Here is a 15,960-nt window from a genome sequence, read left to right as displayed (position 1 = left end):
AACCACAAAGAATATGATAGATGTTATCATTTTGTTGTAGAGTACTAATGTGACACATGTTAGAGCACTACGTTGTTTAACAGCATTGTCTTTTGTTGGTATTGTATTTGACTTACAAACTAACTATCCAGTATACACTTCATTGCATTTCTTCAATCAAATTAAATTAATCACATTTTCTACTGGACAGAAAAAACAATGGACCACATTAGTTTAGTGTGTAATTTCCGATAATTCCGAACGTCACATTTAGTCTCGTCTAGTTTTCTGTATCGCGAGACTTGTTAGACAGATGTGTTTCGGGGGGAAAATACATGGATGTATAATAACAACATATTAGGGAAAATATCATACTAAAATATATTGTGTTTAGAAAAACTTTAATATTACGGTTATCTGTTTTCATGATGTTAGATGTATTCATAGGTTGTACTATGTGGTAGGCTGGTAATAAATAACGCCCTGGGTAAAAAAACGTGCATTTTATCGATTTTTGACAACATATGTTGTATTAAACAACACATTTAATGTCGCACATATTAGTGCCAAGTTGATCAAATAAGAGAACTAGTTAATAATAGCTATTTATTTTTTACTTCCTGTAAAAAATAATGAAAACAGTAGATTTCATAATAAGAGTCCTCAGTTAGAACAAGTAACACCAGATATGGAAACACCCAATTTAAAAAAGGCCAAATAGATGTCGTTGTTCATTCACAAGTTGGATAAATTACACATACGCTGAGAATTATGTTCAAGGGTTTATTTTAACAAGTGACATCATGACATGGTGCTTTTACATCGGAACAAACATTGAACACTTTCTGTAGTAGTTTTCACTTCCGGGCCGGAATCGACTGCTCTGTTGCTGTCGTCTTTCTGCTCTCTTCTCCCCCCAGTTCGTGAAGCACATTAGGACAAAGTTTGCTTTTATCCACGACGACACTGCAGCATTTGACTGCAAAAAAAGCCGTCATGGTGTTTAAATTCACTGTCAGCAGCGCCTGGAGGGCAACGAGGACGCTGTGGCTGCTCATGCTAGTCAGTGTGTCTGTGAGCATCTGTGTTTGCCGAGCAGCATCTTCTCTGGAGGAGGACAGTGCCATGGAGAACATCGTCACAGAGAAAAGGGCTGAGGAGAGCCACAGACAGGACACCGCGGACCTGCTCATCTTCATCATGCTCCTCACCCTCACCATCCTCACCATCTGGCTGTTCAAGCACAGGCGCTTCAGGTTTCTGCATGAAACTGGACTGGCCATGATTTACGGTGAGTTGCTCCACCGTGACCGAGAGACGTCATCATCTGTACTGTCATTCTCCACTGATGATGAGAATGATGATGATGATGTTGTGAATGGTTGCATTTCAATAACTAGATCTGCTCTACAATCCCCGGAAATAAGATATGACGCTGTGGCGCATGTTGGTTGGTACATTTAGGAAATACCAAGAGACTGAAGGAAATAACAAGAACATAAGGCAAACTATACACTGCAAAAAAAAATTCAATCAAAAATCACAACAGATGAAGAAATCTTTCCTCCTAAAGGAAAATCTGATCTGATTTGATATATTTTCAGGGAATACTTGTAATATTGCCCTTTTGTTTTTACATCACACTAGACATTACTTCAAGTTCAAATGGAGGAACAAACTGTGTATTGGAAACACTGACTCAGTGTCAACACTTCTAAAACATTCTACATAGATTAACACCACAGACTATAACATTGAAAAGTGTTCAGAGACATGCAAAAGTGGCATGTGAGGAAAATAACTAATTTCCGATAATGGGCCTAATAGAGATATTAGGTGGCCTGTTCTATACCTAATTGGGTATAGCAGTATAATGGTTCCAGATGGATGCTATAAGGTAACAAGCTTTGTTACGGCAGTATAAACATCAACCTGCTTGTTCTTGAAAGTTACATCCAGGCAGCTGTTGTGTTTTTTTTTGCCACCCGTTGCATTGAAAAGTAGTCCCAAAATGTCACTTCTCTAAACTGTGGTGTCTAGTAAAAGAGCTTGAAACACACATAATGTCTGACAGGCACATTGGGCATGTTCAATGTGTGACTGACTGTTTCCTCCTTTACTGAAAAAACTACAAAACCCCTGGTTGGACAAACACCACTCACTGGCATTTCTAGGTAGTTGACAAAATGATTTAATCTAAACTAAATACGTTTATGAATGGATGAGAAGTTGGTCATGCTGTTTTAGAATTATGTTAAACTTGCAAATATGTTTTTGCTTGTATAGCCTGGTTTTTTTCACAGCAGACATTTGGACATAGTAGGAAAATACACAAAACAAAGATAACAAATTATATATTGTGCAGTACAAACTATTAAACAATAACCCTTTAAAACAACAGCAACCACAACAACGTCACAACAAGTCAATCACAACAGTGTGCCAGTTCCAGGATTGTTGCCTTGCTGGCTCACCGGCTTGGCACACTGGAGAACTTAAATGGCACAGAGCCATCCACAGGGTAATCTCTGCCTGCTTGAGAAGTCAAAATGTCTGGTTCTAAAAAGGCCGACATATTCTTAAAAAGTGTGGGCATGTTCAAACAGAGCTTGACATCTTGTACTCTCTTGTAGGTTAGTTTTGTCAGGTGGCGACATTCTTATTTTGATAAGCATTTGTATTTGTATTTGTTGTCACACAGCATAGCTTCACTCAACAGTCAATAATCAGCTTAAAACCACAGCACGATACCTGTGTGGCTGTGCTTTGCTTTGCATCTTTGGATGTACGAGGGCCTTGTTTTTCCAGCACATATCTGAAAGGGCAATTCATTCTCAAATTCATTTGTTACATGTCATTTCTACACTAAGTTTATGCCATCATTGAGTTTTGGCTTTTTGAGGAAGTTGCCTTTTTTCAATTGGTTACCACAAAGTTATCTTGCTAAAACGTTTGATGCCTCCCTGAAACCAGGCAGTCCCAGAATCATGAACACCATACTTCCACTTCTCTATTAACTTCTCCTTGTACATTTCCCTTGTTGGACTTGGTAGCATAAAGAGCTTACATAAATTAACTTCCCCCCTTCGTTCTCCCTCTTTTTCCCCACTAGGTGTACTTGTTGGCGCGGTGTTGCGCTATGGTATCCATGTTCCTCGGGACATTAGCAACGTCACGATGAGCTGCCACGTTAACTCCAGCCCCGCCACCCTGCTGGTCAACGTCAGTGGCAAATTCTACGAGTACACTCTGAAAGGAGAGATCGGTGCCAACGAGGTGAACGACATACAAGATAATGAGATGCTGAGAAAGGTACGGTCCATCAATTGAGTTTGAAATATTTGATTGGTTGACATTAGATGTTTTACCGCACAATGCTTACTGTATTGTTCACAAAAACGTAACTGAACGTTATCCCTTTGATTTTTTGGAGCCATGATGAGCATGTTGTGGTTCAGTGTGCACCTCTGAGGACTGCATGGGACCATTAGGTGCCCTACTTTTTAAGAAAATCATACCCCAAAAACAACAAATGTGTAAACAAAACAGTGCCGTAGCACCATCAGAGGAGGTTTTCCACCATCAGATGTCTTCTGTCATGAATTATTCCACATTTTTTATTCAAAAAATCAAATAAAGATTTATTATAGCATTGATTCAGACTTATGTCTAGGTTAAAGCTCTCTCCTTTGTCCATGCTTGATATTTTGTTATTGTAATAACCTGGAAGCTACTTCATGACGTCCCAGATGTGCCGTTTATGATTAATTCATTTATTTAAATTGTCCAAAATGCATCAGCCAAATAGTATCGATTAAAGAAGTAGTCTCTTTTATTGGTCAATTTGAATTATAACAACTATAATGTGATGCTGTGTTTTTTTTATGTGACTCAGGTGACCTTTGACCCTGAAGTGTTCTTCAATATCCTCCTACCTCCGATCATCTTCCATGCTGGCTACAGCTTGAAAAGGGTACAGTAGTATTTAAGCTACTCTCCACTATTGCATATGAACTCAATGGGTAAAATACTTTTACCACATTTGATTCCTAATGGCATACTGTCCTCTCCTCATGAAGTTGAACTTGTTTGAATTTTCTTTCAGAGACACTTTTTCCTTAATATGGGATCCATCCTGGCCTACGCCTTCCTGGGAACAGTTGTTTCCTGTTTTGTTATTGGGTAAGATTGTTCATTTGCAAAACCTAAAAGAGACATCCATCATTCTGATTTCCCACATATCTCTAAATTGCCAGTCTTTAACGCCAATAAAGTCAGTGTTGTTTATGATGATGTCCTGAACCACCTGCTGTCCCTCCGTCAGGCTGCTGATGTATGGCTGTGTGTTGCTGATGAAGCAGGTGGGACAGCTGGGTGGAGACTTCTTCTTCACCGATTGTCTTTTCTTCGGAGCCATTGTCTCAGCCACAGACCCCGGTGCGTATGCTTATTCTTAGTCCTCAAAGTTTGAATTTGCTTACAAGTTACACTCATTATAACCTGGAGTCACTTTTATGTCTTGAATTGCTCCGAACATGTAGTAAAGGTTCTCACAAATAGTCGAAGACACAAGCAACTCATCATACATTTCAATTGTTTGTCTTTCCGTTATGGAAAAGCAAAGCAAAATTAAAAAGTACGACAACAACAATTGTCAAAGTTGTATACAATATACTCAGAAAAAAGCATTCAGACTGAAACAATCAGCATCATGTCTTTTACAGCTGCCCAGTTCTTGGATTTTGCTTTGATAGACACTATTTTACCCACAATGCAAAGGGAGGATGGAGATGTGATCCACAGCTGGTAAAAAGTGTTTTAAACTGGCAAAGGAAAAAGCTCAGAAAACACAAACAAGTGTTATATAAACTTGGAAAAACATTTTTGCCTTTTTATTTCCTTAATTTTATTTTCCTAATTTGCAGTTTAAAGTCTGTCAGTGCACGTTTTGATTTGTTTTCTATTTTCAATAAAGGGACTATAATAAAAAGTGAATTAGAACTGAATGTTGGACTTTTACAGTGTTAATATATGTATGTGATCGACACAATTCTTGATGTGCGCTGTTAACATTACTCTAGCATGCAGAAGACCAGAGGGATTGAGTGTGTTTTTTTTGTTCACAGTGACGGTCCTGGCTATCTTCAGCGAGCTGCATGTGGACGTGGATCTCTACGCTCTGCTGTTCGGAGAGAGCGTACTGAACGATGCGGTTGCCGTGGTTCTGTCCTCGTAAGTTGTCTTGAAATCACATCACTCTCGAACCATGAGTCTGCATGTAACCCTGTCCATCTTCAATGCACACACAGCTGCTGCAATGAGAGAAATGTGCAAGTCATGCCTTTGTATCGATCCGCAGTGACCTTTGAACTAACCTATATAATATCCTTTTCTCATTAACGCTATGCTTAACACAAGGTGGTCCAACATCATTTTTATCTCCTCCTCTGCGTTGGACTCCACAGAATTATAAATATCAGGCGCAGTGGAGGGGCCGGTCCCCGCAGCGAGACTCAGCCCGGCCCACTGAGCGGGTGCACTAAGCATGGCATTGTGGGCCTTTGCGGTGCCTTGGGACAAACATGACAAATCACCAGCCATTTGTTTTCTCAACTCGGGCTTATTCAACCAGAGATTCAGATCATTTAAATATTTATTCATAGTTTTGGGGTTTCTTGTAAATGGTTTTGTGGTGTTTTAGTCAGCACATTCATATTCCTATTATTTTTTGGAGATACTGTATATACAAAAGCCAAAGAGACGGCAGGGTGCCAGGAATGCTTGTAGACAAAATGCCTGGTGATTTGTTTTGTGAGTGTGGGGGCTGTGGATGTAGATTGTATAAATAAATATATATCCCTTTCAAAGCATTTTATCGCAAAAGTACCTCAGCAGAATATTTGTTTCACTTTTTTGAATAACTGTCGTGTTGAATTTTGAGTAATTTTGCTGCGATAAAATCCTTCTCATCCCAGCCCCGGCTCAGTTTAAAGATATTCGACCCAGGTTTGATGCAAGGTTTGATCTTTAAATATGTATTTTGTCCGTTTGGTTGGATGATGGTTCAGTGTTGACTACCACCTGACATGAAGTCGATGGATTACACATTTAATCTTTAATACTGTGCAGTTCACTGTAGCTATAACACAGATATGTCAATGAGCAGCCTTTCAAACATTGGAAGTGTTATAAAGACATTTTCATAAACCTAAACAAGTAGCTCTGTAGTCTTTCTCTTCTGAGAAAACATGGTTGTTAACCTTGTAGAAAGAAAACTGCAAGTAACGATGTTGAATGTTTGGCAAAAAAAAACACAGTCCCTCTTTTCTTGTTGTGGTTGGTTGTTAAAATAACGTTAGTAAGACCAGAGCGTTTATTACGTTTTATCATCTATTGTTCCAACCCGGCACATGATTTTTGGGAAATAGTCGATGCATATTGGCTTAAAGGCATTGACAATTTAATTTAGTTATTTTAAAGACAACCCCCACATCAATCCTTATACTCTGTCATGCACCCACTTCACTTTATATGAACCACCAGTCAGGATCAACAAAGCAATGATCAGAGCAATACAGATAATGTTCTCAGTGTATTGTAGGTACAAAGTGAAGCCACCCATAGAAAGCTACCTTAGCAACATATCTTGACCATAGCATCAACTTACCTGCACATGCAGTCCAAAGAATAGATGACATATCTTTACTGTTCAACACTGCAATTTCACTTAGTAACTTTTAAGCATGCCACTTTATAAGTTGATTATTAACACTGAGTCACATTCGATCCAACACTCTGACTTCTTCGTGTGCTGTGTTTGATGTGACTGCTCTTCTCCCCTTGCTCTAAGGCTGGGTCTTTACTGCAGACCTGCATTCTGCTGCCTTTCTCTCGCCCTCTCATGTTGATCTTCAGCTATATCTAATAAAGAAATAGAAAAGCATAAAAGATATTCTAAAAAAAAGTGACCTACTTTAGTCAAGGAGTTTCTATTTACAGACCTGGTTAGAAAGTTACATCGTATTGTTCAAGCCTTCTGCATTTTCTGAATGCAGTCCTTTACTTTAGTTTGATAAGCTGTGAAGTGTGTATTTAACTTCAAAGTGAGTTTCGTTCAAGTTTGACATGATTTACTCTCTCTAACTGTTCTTTTGATCAGGTCTATAGTAGCGTACCAGCCACAAGGGGACAACAGCCACACGTTCGAGGTCATGGCGCTGCTGAAGTCTTTCGGGATGTTCATCGGGGTTTTCAGCGGCTCCTTCGCTCTGGGAGTGGCCACCGGAGTCGTCACTGCTCTCATATCTTTTCTCTCATTTCGTTATTAATTCATTCATATTTTAAACATAGCTGTCTCCCAAAACTTTTCTTAGATGCTTTAACATGAATTGATTTCGCAGTGTCTTTGTTAAACTCCTTGACTTCTTGTCCGTACGTCACTAAGTTCACTAAACTGAGGGATTTCCCGCTGTTGGAGACGGCTCTGTTCTTCCTCATGTCCTGGAGCACGTTCCTGCTCGCTGAGGCCTGTGGCTTCACAGGTAACACACACACACACACACACACACACACACACACACACACACACACACACACACACACACACACACACACACACACACACACACAACACACACACACACACACACACACACACACACACACACACACACACACACACACACACACACACACACAAAATAAGTATTTAGATCTTGTAATTGAATAAAAGTAGAAATACCAGAGTGTAGGAATACTCTGTTACAAGTTAAAAGTCCTGAATTCAAAATGTTACTCAAGTCAAAGTATTCATTAAGCAAATGGCCCATTTCAGAATTATATATTATATATTTTGATTATAATTATTGAGGCATTAATGTGTTTATCAAAGCTAGTAAAGGTACAGCTAGTTTGAATGACTTTGTATGCTGCAGGGTAGCTTGTGAATGTTTCTCCATGTATAATTAAAGTCTTATTTAAGGGTTGATTATATTTAAAATGCTTAATCCAAATCTGTAAAGTAACTAAAGGTATTAAATAAATACAGTGGAGTAAAAGTACACAATCATCTCCTGTGACACACACACACACACACACACACACACACACACACACACACACACACACACACACACACACACACACATATATTGAAAGACTAATTATAGTATATTGTAATTGAAAGGGTTGCCATTCTATAAAAAAGGATCAGATAAAAAAGATTGAGACAATTCTGTTTATAAATGTAGTTGCATAAACTGCTGCAGCTACATTCAAATTAAAAATCTAAATTCAATATTTATGTTCAATATCATCAAAGTGTTTTAACTCAAGTTCTGTTATCGTTCATCTGCAGAACGATTTCAGTTAACCAGTTTTGGCAATGAACATCTTGGAATGCAGTATCCCTCTGAATATGCTCATTAAATATGTATTTTAAAAACAAGGACATTTGCAAAATGACAGACTAAGACATAGTGCAAGTTCAAATAAGGGGCAAAATATATATACATCAATAAAATCAAAAATGAAGTAATATGGTACACAGTATTGCAAAGTATTGCAATTTTTGAATGATGAGAAGTCATTTACATACAGAGATGTAAACAGGAATGTCGTTGATGTTTATGTATAAGTAATAATCTTCTGTATCTCCGTGTCTCTGTTGTGTTGCAGGTGTGGTCGCGGTGTTGTTCTGTGGCATCACTCAGGCTCACTACACCTTCAACAACCTGTCTCCTGACTCCCAGGACAGAACCAAACAGGTCAGACCTGCACACCACTGCTCCACCTGTTTCTATGGTTCCTCCATGTTTGTGTTTATTTTGAGAGGAGTAAAAATAATTATCGGTGGCATTTTATTAGTGGCTTTGTTTTACAAGTCAAAAGTATCACACAACTATCAGATGTTTGTACATTTACACACTTTCACATTGTACAATAGTAATAGGTTTGCTGTACTTTCTGATGTATTCGTTTCAATTCACCTGTTGATTGATCTATTGATTTGATAGATTCAAAAAAAGACAAACGGCATTTTATATTATATAATTATTCTTCTCCACATTCCTGGTTACCCTCAAAATGTGTATCTACATTTTAATCTAAGCTAAAAACCCTTTTTTCTCATGTCTCTTAACTGTCTAAGTGATTAGATATAAGGTGACTTCTTTACAAGTATAATGATACAAAATAACTGCATTAGTACGTGCACTGAAATTGTAAGCTCCACTGTTGCAGCTGTTCGAGCTGCTGAATTTCCTGGCAGAGAACTTCATTTTCTCCTACATGGGCCTGGCCCTCTTCACCTTCCAGAGCCACGTCTTCAATCCCATGTTCATCGTGGGAGCTTTTGTATCTTTTGCATAACTTGGTGCTCCCAAAGCCTGATGTATCACACCATTTAACTAAGATGTAAGTATCAGTGCAGGAATCTGGACCTGACACTCATTTCAGCACTTTTAAGTTGCAGAAGAAGAGAGGAGACTTCAGTAGGTCTCTGTGTTGTTGTCCTTTCCTTAACCTCGTTCCCAACCAGGTGGCTGTGTTCATTGGAAGAGCTGCAAACATCTACCCTCTGTCGCTGCTCCTGAATCTGGGCCGACGCAACAAGATCAGATCCAACTTCCAGCACATGATGATGTTCGCAGGTTAGTGGTTTACAGATTGGAGAGGACATGTTCATAAAAGGGTAAAAACATTTGGGTGAAAATAAGACCTTTTTGAGGCTTTTAGAATTCTAAAACCTTTCCTAGTTTCTTGCAGCTCACTGTGGATTAGTGAAAGATAACCAACCAGGATTTAAACAGTTGTCACCTGATTTGATTTACATCCTTGTTTGTGCCCTTCAGGACTGCGAGGCGCGATGACCTTCGCTCTGTCCATCAGGGACACGGCCACATACGCCCGTCAGATGATGTTCACCACCACTCTGCTGGTGGTCTTCTTCACTGTTTGGATTTGTGGAGGGGGCACCACTCAGATGCTGTCCTGCCAGCACATACGGTATGCAGGGTTCTTACGGTCATTAAAAACCTGGAAAAGTCATGGAAATTCAAAATGCAAATTCCAGGTCCTGGAAAAGTTATGGAAAAAATATATATTTTTCCCAAAGTTTTGGAAAAGTCATGGAAATGTAACTAAAGTTGCATCAAATATAATTTATATTTTAGCTAATCGCCGAAATAGTAATACTATAATGATAATAAATACTGTATCGTATAGTAATGAAACGTAAAATGGCATTTAACTGACGAGGTATTTTGCTGGTGAGAGATTTTAGTTGCTTTAGCGTGTAGAAGCTAGTAAGCCTATTTGTTTTAGATAGGCACAACATGTTTCATATGCAGACCTTATTTTCCTGTTCCATGTTAAAATAAACCATTTTCAGTGGTACCGCTGAGAAAGAATCATTTTTTTGGTCATGGAAAATTAGGTAAAGGTCATGGAAAAGTCATTGAAAATCATTGGTGAAAAGGTGTATGAACCCTGGGTATGTCTCCTCTTCACCTGTCAAACCCACCAGCCGTGGATCTTAGAACAGCAAACTCCTTTGAAATGTTTAAAAGTAAATAAAAAATCTTTTTAATATGGCTTTTAATTTGGCTTAACTTTAAATTCTCAAAGAAATGTCTTTTTTTCCGTTTTGCTTTTTTTTACATTTTTTATTTTATTTTTTGAATTTTTTGCTTTTTTTCTATTTTAATTTCTTGTCAGCTTTACTTCAAGGGAAGTTCATTAGGATCACTGTTGATGTTTTATCTTGTTCTGTATTTATTTTAATATTGTTGTTATGTTTTCTTTTTGTTCTGCAAAGCACTTTGAGCTGCTCTTATTATTATTCCTGGGTCAAACTGGATTCGCAGCTAGTATTTTTGAACATTGGAGAGGTTTAATGTGTCAGGGTATTTCAGATAACATCAGAGAATTATACTAATGCTTCTTTTGTCCAGACTTCATGACCCCCATGTTTAACATTTTCCTGGGATTACAACTCTAAATGTCATTCAATTTAACCTTTGGCTCTGGTGAATGCTCGAGCTTTTTTACAGCACGCCAACATTTCCGCGCAGCCTTTCCTCTCAGGAACTTGCTAAACGGGGGAAACAAGCTTCACAGTTTATACTTGCAACTGACTGACATCTGCTTGTTTGTTCTTCCACAGAGTGGGAGTGGACTCTGATCTAGATAACACAGTAAGTGTGGCCGTTGAAATACTTGTTGCTTTAATGTGACTGTACAGCTTAACCACATTTTCTGTGCTTTTACAGTCGAGTATCACTGACGGCTCAGAGAGAAGAAGCACCAAACAAGAAAGTGCCTGGCTCTTCAGAAAGTGGTACAACTTTGACCACAAGTATCCTTCTAAGACAGATGATTGGTTTTCATCAATGTCTTTGACTTCAAGAAACATACTTTTATTTTGTCTCTTGTCTCACTTGACAGGAAATCTAAAAAATATATAAATACAAGAAGTCTGTAAAAAAGAAAACAGTGGAAATCAGTCATGAAATAGCATAACAAAAACAAGAATGTTATTCAGTATTAAAAACCGGCAAAAACTACAAAGCCTTTGGTTTGGATAAAGAATAAATTATGATTGAGAGTACTGAGAGTACTGAGAGTACTGAGAGTACTGAGAGTATTGAGAGTACTGAGAGTACTGAGAGTACTGAGAGTATTGAGAGTATTGAGAGTACTGAGAGTATTGAGAGTACTGGGAGTACTGAGAGTACTGAGAGTATTGAGAGTACTGAGAGTACTGAGAGTACTGAGAGTATTGAGAGTATTGAGAGTACTGAGAGTACTGAGAGTATTGAGAGTATTGAGAGTACTGAGAGTACTGAGAGTATTGAGAGTATTGAGAGTACTGAGAGTACTGAGAGTACTGAGAGTACTGAGAGTACTGAGAGTACTGAGAGTACTGAGAGTACTGAGAGTACTGAGAGTACTGAGAGTATTGAGAGTACTGAGAGTACTGAGAGTACTGAGAGTACTGAGAGTACTGAGAGTATTGAGAGTATTGAGAGTACTGAGAGTACTGAGAGTACTGAGAGTACTGAGAGTACTGAGAGTACTACTAGATGCATCAGTAGTTCTCAGCGTCAGTCAGCAGAGGGAGCACCATGTACAGACAGGAAGACAGATGATCACTTTTAATAACTGGGTAGAATGAAGGTCATTAATGTAAAAGACCTAATTAAATTACTTACATTTGGATGATTTTGCCCTTTAACCTTTTTTAATACTCTGTCAGCATTTATTAATCACACTATAAAGGAATATTATTTTTCCTTTTTTGTGTCTTACCACTCTCCTTCAGTGCTTGTTGTCTATGTATTTTGTCTATGTATTTTGTCCTTGACTCAAGCCCCTCTCCAGCTACGTGAAGCCCATCCTGACTCACAGCGGCCCCCCCCCTCACGGCCACGCTGCCCCCCTGCTGCGGACCCCTCGCCCGCTTCCTCACCAGCCCTCAGGCCTATGAGGTCAGACAGGGGTTCATACGGGAGCTATTTGTGGCCGGATTGTGTTTGTGAAGTTCTATCCTGTTTTAACCAAAGACAAAAAGATACTTTGATGAGTCATGAAGCAAAAACATTTCAGTTGAGAAATGTAACAGGGCAGACAAGGGAACGAGAATAATCACTAAGCAGATTTGCAACCTTTTATTAGTAAAAATTAGCCTTAATAATGAATATAGAATGGCTTAATAGCATCTTGCACAATTGTTCTGGTTTGTGTGAGTATCTGACATCTCCTCTCTCTCCCCAGAATGAATGCCAGTTGAAGGATGACGACTCCGACCTCATCCTGACAGACGGTGACCTCAACCTGACCTACGGTGACATCACAGTCAGCACCGACGCGTCAGGGTCCCACACCAGTGGAGCTCCAGCCTTTGCGGGCGCTTCCACCTCGGAGGACTTGGACAGAGAGCTGACGTACGGAGACCACGAGCTGGTGATGAGGGGCACGCGCCTGGTGCTGCCCATGGACGACTCTGAGCCGCCCTTCACAGACCCCCACCACCACCTACGGATGTGAAGACCGTCTTTCAGAGCAGACCCAGACAAACCGTCCGACTCACACTTACCCGAGCCATTGAGCAAAGACCAGTACCTGACACCCCTCCTCTTCCTCCTGCCTCATTCCTCTTCTTCCCACACTTTTTCTTCCCGGTTTCATTTTCTCACTTCCTCTAGTGACAAATCAATGTCTCTACCTCATTTTCGCTCTGCTCTTTTCACACCTCTCTGGCATCTGTCATAATTGTAATATAGACTTATTTATTTGCAATTATTATCTTTTGATATTCAATTATCTTAGTTTGGCTTAAAACGGTGTGTCAGTCACCTTGCTGTAGCATTGCAGAGGTCTAGCAGCATGTGTTAGTGTGTAAATGCAAGTACCAACCACTAGCTTATTTGTGGATGTACATTATATCACCAGAGTACTATAACTTTGATATGCATGCTGAGGATGCTTGTTTTTTTTTTCTTCGTATGGGAGGCTGAGGGCTTTCTGTGATTTGGGTCTGACCTTGAATGTTGCTGACCCAGTGGACGACTTTACTGTACGTTTTGTTACAATCAAGTGCCTGGGAATTGTAGTTGTAAGCCTGACAACCCATGATCAGCTCTTGTAAGCAGAGCCAGTTCAGGATGGGCGGTAGTTTTCCTTTGTAAAAAAGAAAAAAAAATACAAAAACTATCCAGACATCTCCGTCCATAAGGTAGCAATATACTCAGTGAGTGTTTGGGCTGTCAGTTTGTGCTATTGGCCTGTAAATAGTCTGTAACAATGTGATGCCACTGATGCAGTGTAACCTGGCAGTGAAAGTTGTTGATCTCTCCCAATGACCTTTGACTGTGACATAGAGAGGGACTTTACACCTTATTTTAGAAGCTGATGTCGCTCACAGCAGATTGAAGGGCTGTTGTTCCGAAATTAAAAGAGAAAGATTTGTGCCATTTCTGTGCTGCATTTGGACATTTAGTGAAAACAGAATGCAGACGACCTTTGTATTATTTTTGCAACAGAGCTTAAGTATTTTAAGCCGAGTCACATTTGTCATAGACATTTAACTTTGTGCATACATTTTCTATTTCAATCGTACATTAATTTAAGACTTTGGATGAAAATCTTCTGATTAGAAGAAGCTGAAAAAACAGAGAGATGAACTGGACTCTTAAGGAAACTGTTATTGGTTAGTCATTTTGACCAATAATAAGAACTTAGTACCATGTTACTGGTAAGCACACTAACTCACAATTTTGTGAATACGATTAAGCTTGATTTGTTTTTCATATCAACAGTTACAAACCCATAGATATTCACTTTATACCCATGGAAAAATAAGCAAATGTTTAGATTTGAGAAGCTGGACGCAGTGAATGTGAGGCATATTTGCTTAAAAAATATAATTATTATCAACATTTTTTGTTTGTCAATCGACTAAACAATAGAGATAAGATTAATGAGGACCATACAGTCTGTGAAGAAGACAGAAAAGTCTACCTGATTATTATTCTAATCAATGTATCTCTGATATTAAGCTTGGCGCTGCGGCAGTTCATCATTATGAGAAGAATAGAACAACATTAGTTGCTGATGTGCTGGATGTTTCTCTCTGCTGTACACAATTGTGATCTTGAGGGGTTAATGATTGTCGGTCAGCTGTTACTGCGGGTCTTACAGGAAGTGTTGATAGGGTGTCACCGTGGCAACGCTGTGTTGATGTTGACGGAAGCCAAGAAACAGTTTGAACGTGGTGACTTATTTTAACACTACCGTTTTGTGGTCTATCGTCTTGGTGAGCTGAATAAACAAATGTTGGTGTTTGCAAAATGGAAGCCCGAGAAGATTAAAGGGTTTCTTAAAAGAGTGAAAGTAATATAAGATAAAAATGAGAAATGGGGGAGGGATAGTCGGACGTGTGTTGGTGATGATACAGAGGTGGAAGGAAGAGACGACTTTAAGATATTGCTTTTCCTTCCACAGTTATCTTCTGCTGTGCAGGAACTCCTAATGGAAAGTGTTCACAACTTATTGACACCACATTATCCAGGAAACTCTTTTCTTTTGACCATTTTATACTTTTTGTCTGTGCTATTATTTCATTTTGTGTCAGCGAGATTATGAAAAAAAGAAAGCTGAATCATTTGCACTCATCCATGAGGAATGTTTTATTGTTTTTCCTCTGGTGTTTTATCTCGCAGCTGCTTTTATATGATTTTCCTTTATGATTTGAGAGGTTGTTGAATAATTAGCTAATTTAAATCAGTTTAATGAATCTTGATCAGTAGACGTTGAGTTGGTTTATTGATATTTCTTTGTAAATAATTCATTCCACATTGCAGTGACCACAGAGAAGGATATATATAAGTCATTTTATACTGTTGTTTCATCTCATCCATTCACCATTCAGGTACATGTGTTAGTTTGATGCTGTGGACACGACTTCTACAGAGCATGAATCATTCATCTTTCACTGAAAGGAAGAAAATATAGAACATATATACAAGCAGAGTGTGTGCCCCTGATCTTCAACTGACATATGAAATAATGTGAAATCTGCAAAAGCTGAAATGTTGGTGTTTGCGTACTGCTCTGCCAGCGTCTCTCTGTTCTCTGAATGGTGACTTGTGATCGGCTTTTATCGTTGGAACTCCTGTCTGAAGTAGCTGACCAAAGAGGCCTGCTGTGCTTTGTGTTTTCAGACAGTCCACTCTATCTTTATACTGCAAACTCTCTGTGTGTGAATGTGTGTGTGTGTGTCATTCCTGCAAGTGTATATGGATGTGTGTACTTGTGTGTGTGTGTGTGAGAGGGAGAGAAGGGATGTTCTCTTCCTCTGTGTTGCAGGTACTGACTGTTTACATCTGTGTAAATATCCTCTCACCTGTTCATGTGCGTGCAACAGTCAATAAACAGAAGCCTGTGCTTTTGATTAAAGCCCTCGCTCTAATGGCCTCCTCA

At 39.1% G+C, this 15,960-nt stretch overlaps 1 protein-coding gene across 1 annotated transcript; it reads left to right on the top strand.

Annotated features, from left to right (window-relative positions):
- The first annotated feature begins 787 nt into the window (after positions 1-787).
- On the top strand, positions 788-15,960 carry slc9a6a (solute carrier family 9 member A6a). Its single transcript, XM_034137000.1, is given in 17 exon segments — positions 788-1,270; positions 3,092-3,291; positions 3,875-3,952; positions 4,085-4,161; positions 4,304-4,416; positions 5,106-5,211; positions 7,139-7,280; positions 7,415-7,520; positions 8,656-8,744; positions 9,220-9,333; positions 9,518-9,629; positions 9,831-9,984; positions 11,144-11,174; positions 11,250-11,335; positions 12,361-12,391; positions 12,393-12,467; positions 12,754-15,960. Coding segments are annotated over 17 exon segments (2,082 nt in total). The 5' UTR covers positions 788-975; the 3' UTR covers positions 13,027-15,960.

The sequence above is a fragment of the Trematomus bernacchii genome, unplaced genomic scaffold (genome assembly GCF_902827165.1).
Source record: "Trematomus bernacchii unplaced genomic scaffold, fTreBer1.1, whole genome shotgun sequence".
In the NCBI taxonomy this organism is placed as follows: domain Eukaryota; kingdom Metazoa; phylum Chordata; class Actinopteri; order Perciformes; family Nototheniidae; genus Trematomus; species Trematomus bernacchii.
The sequence above is the reverse complement of the archived record's forward strand: the minus strand, read 5'-3'. Positions and strand labels throughout refer to the sequence as shown.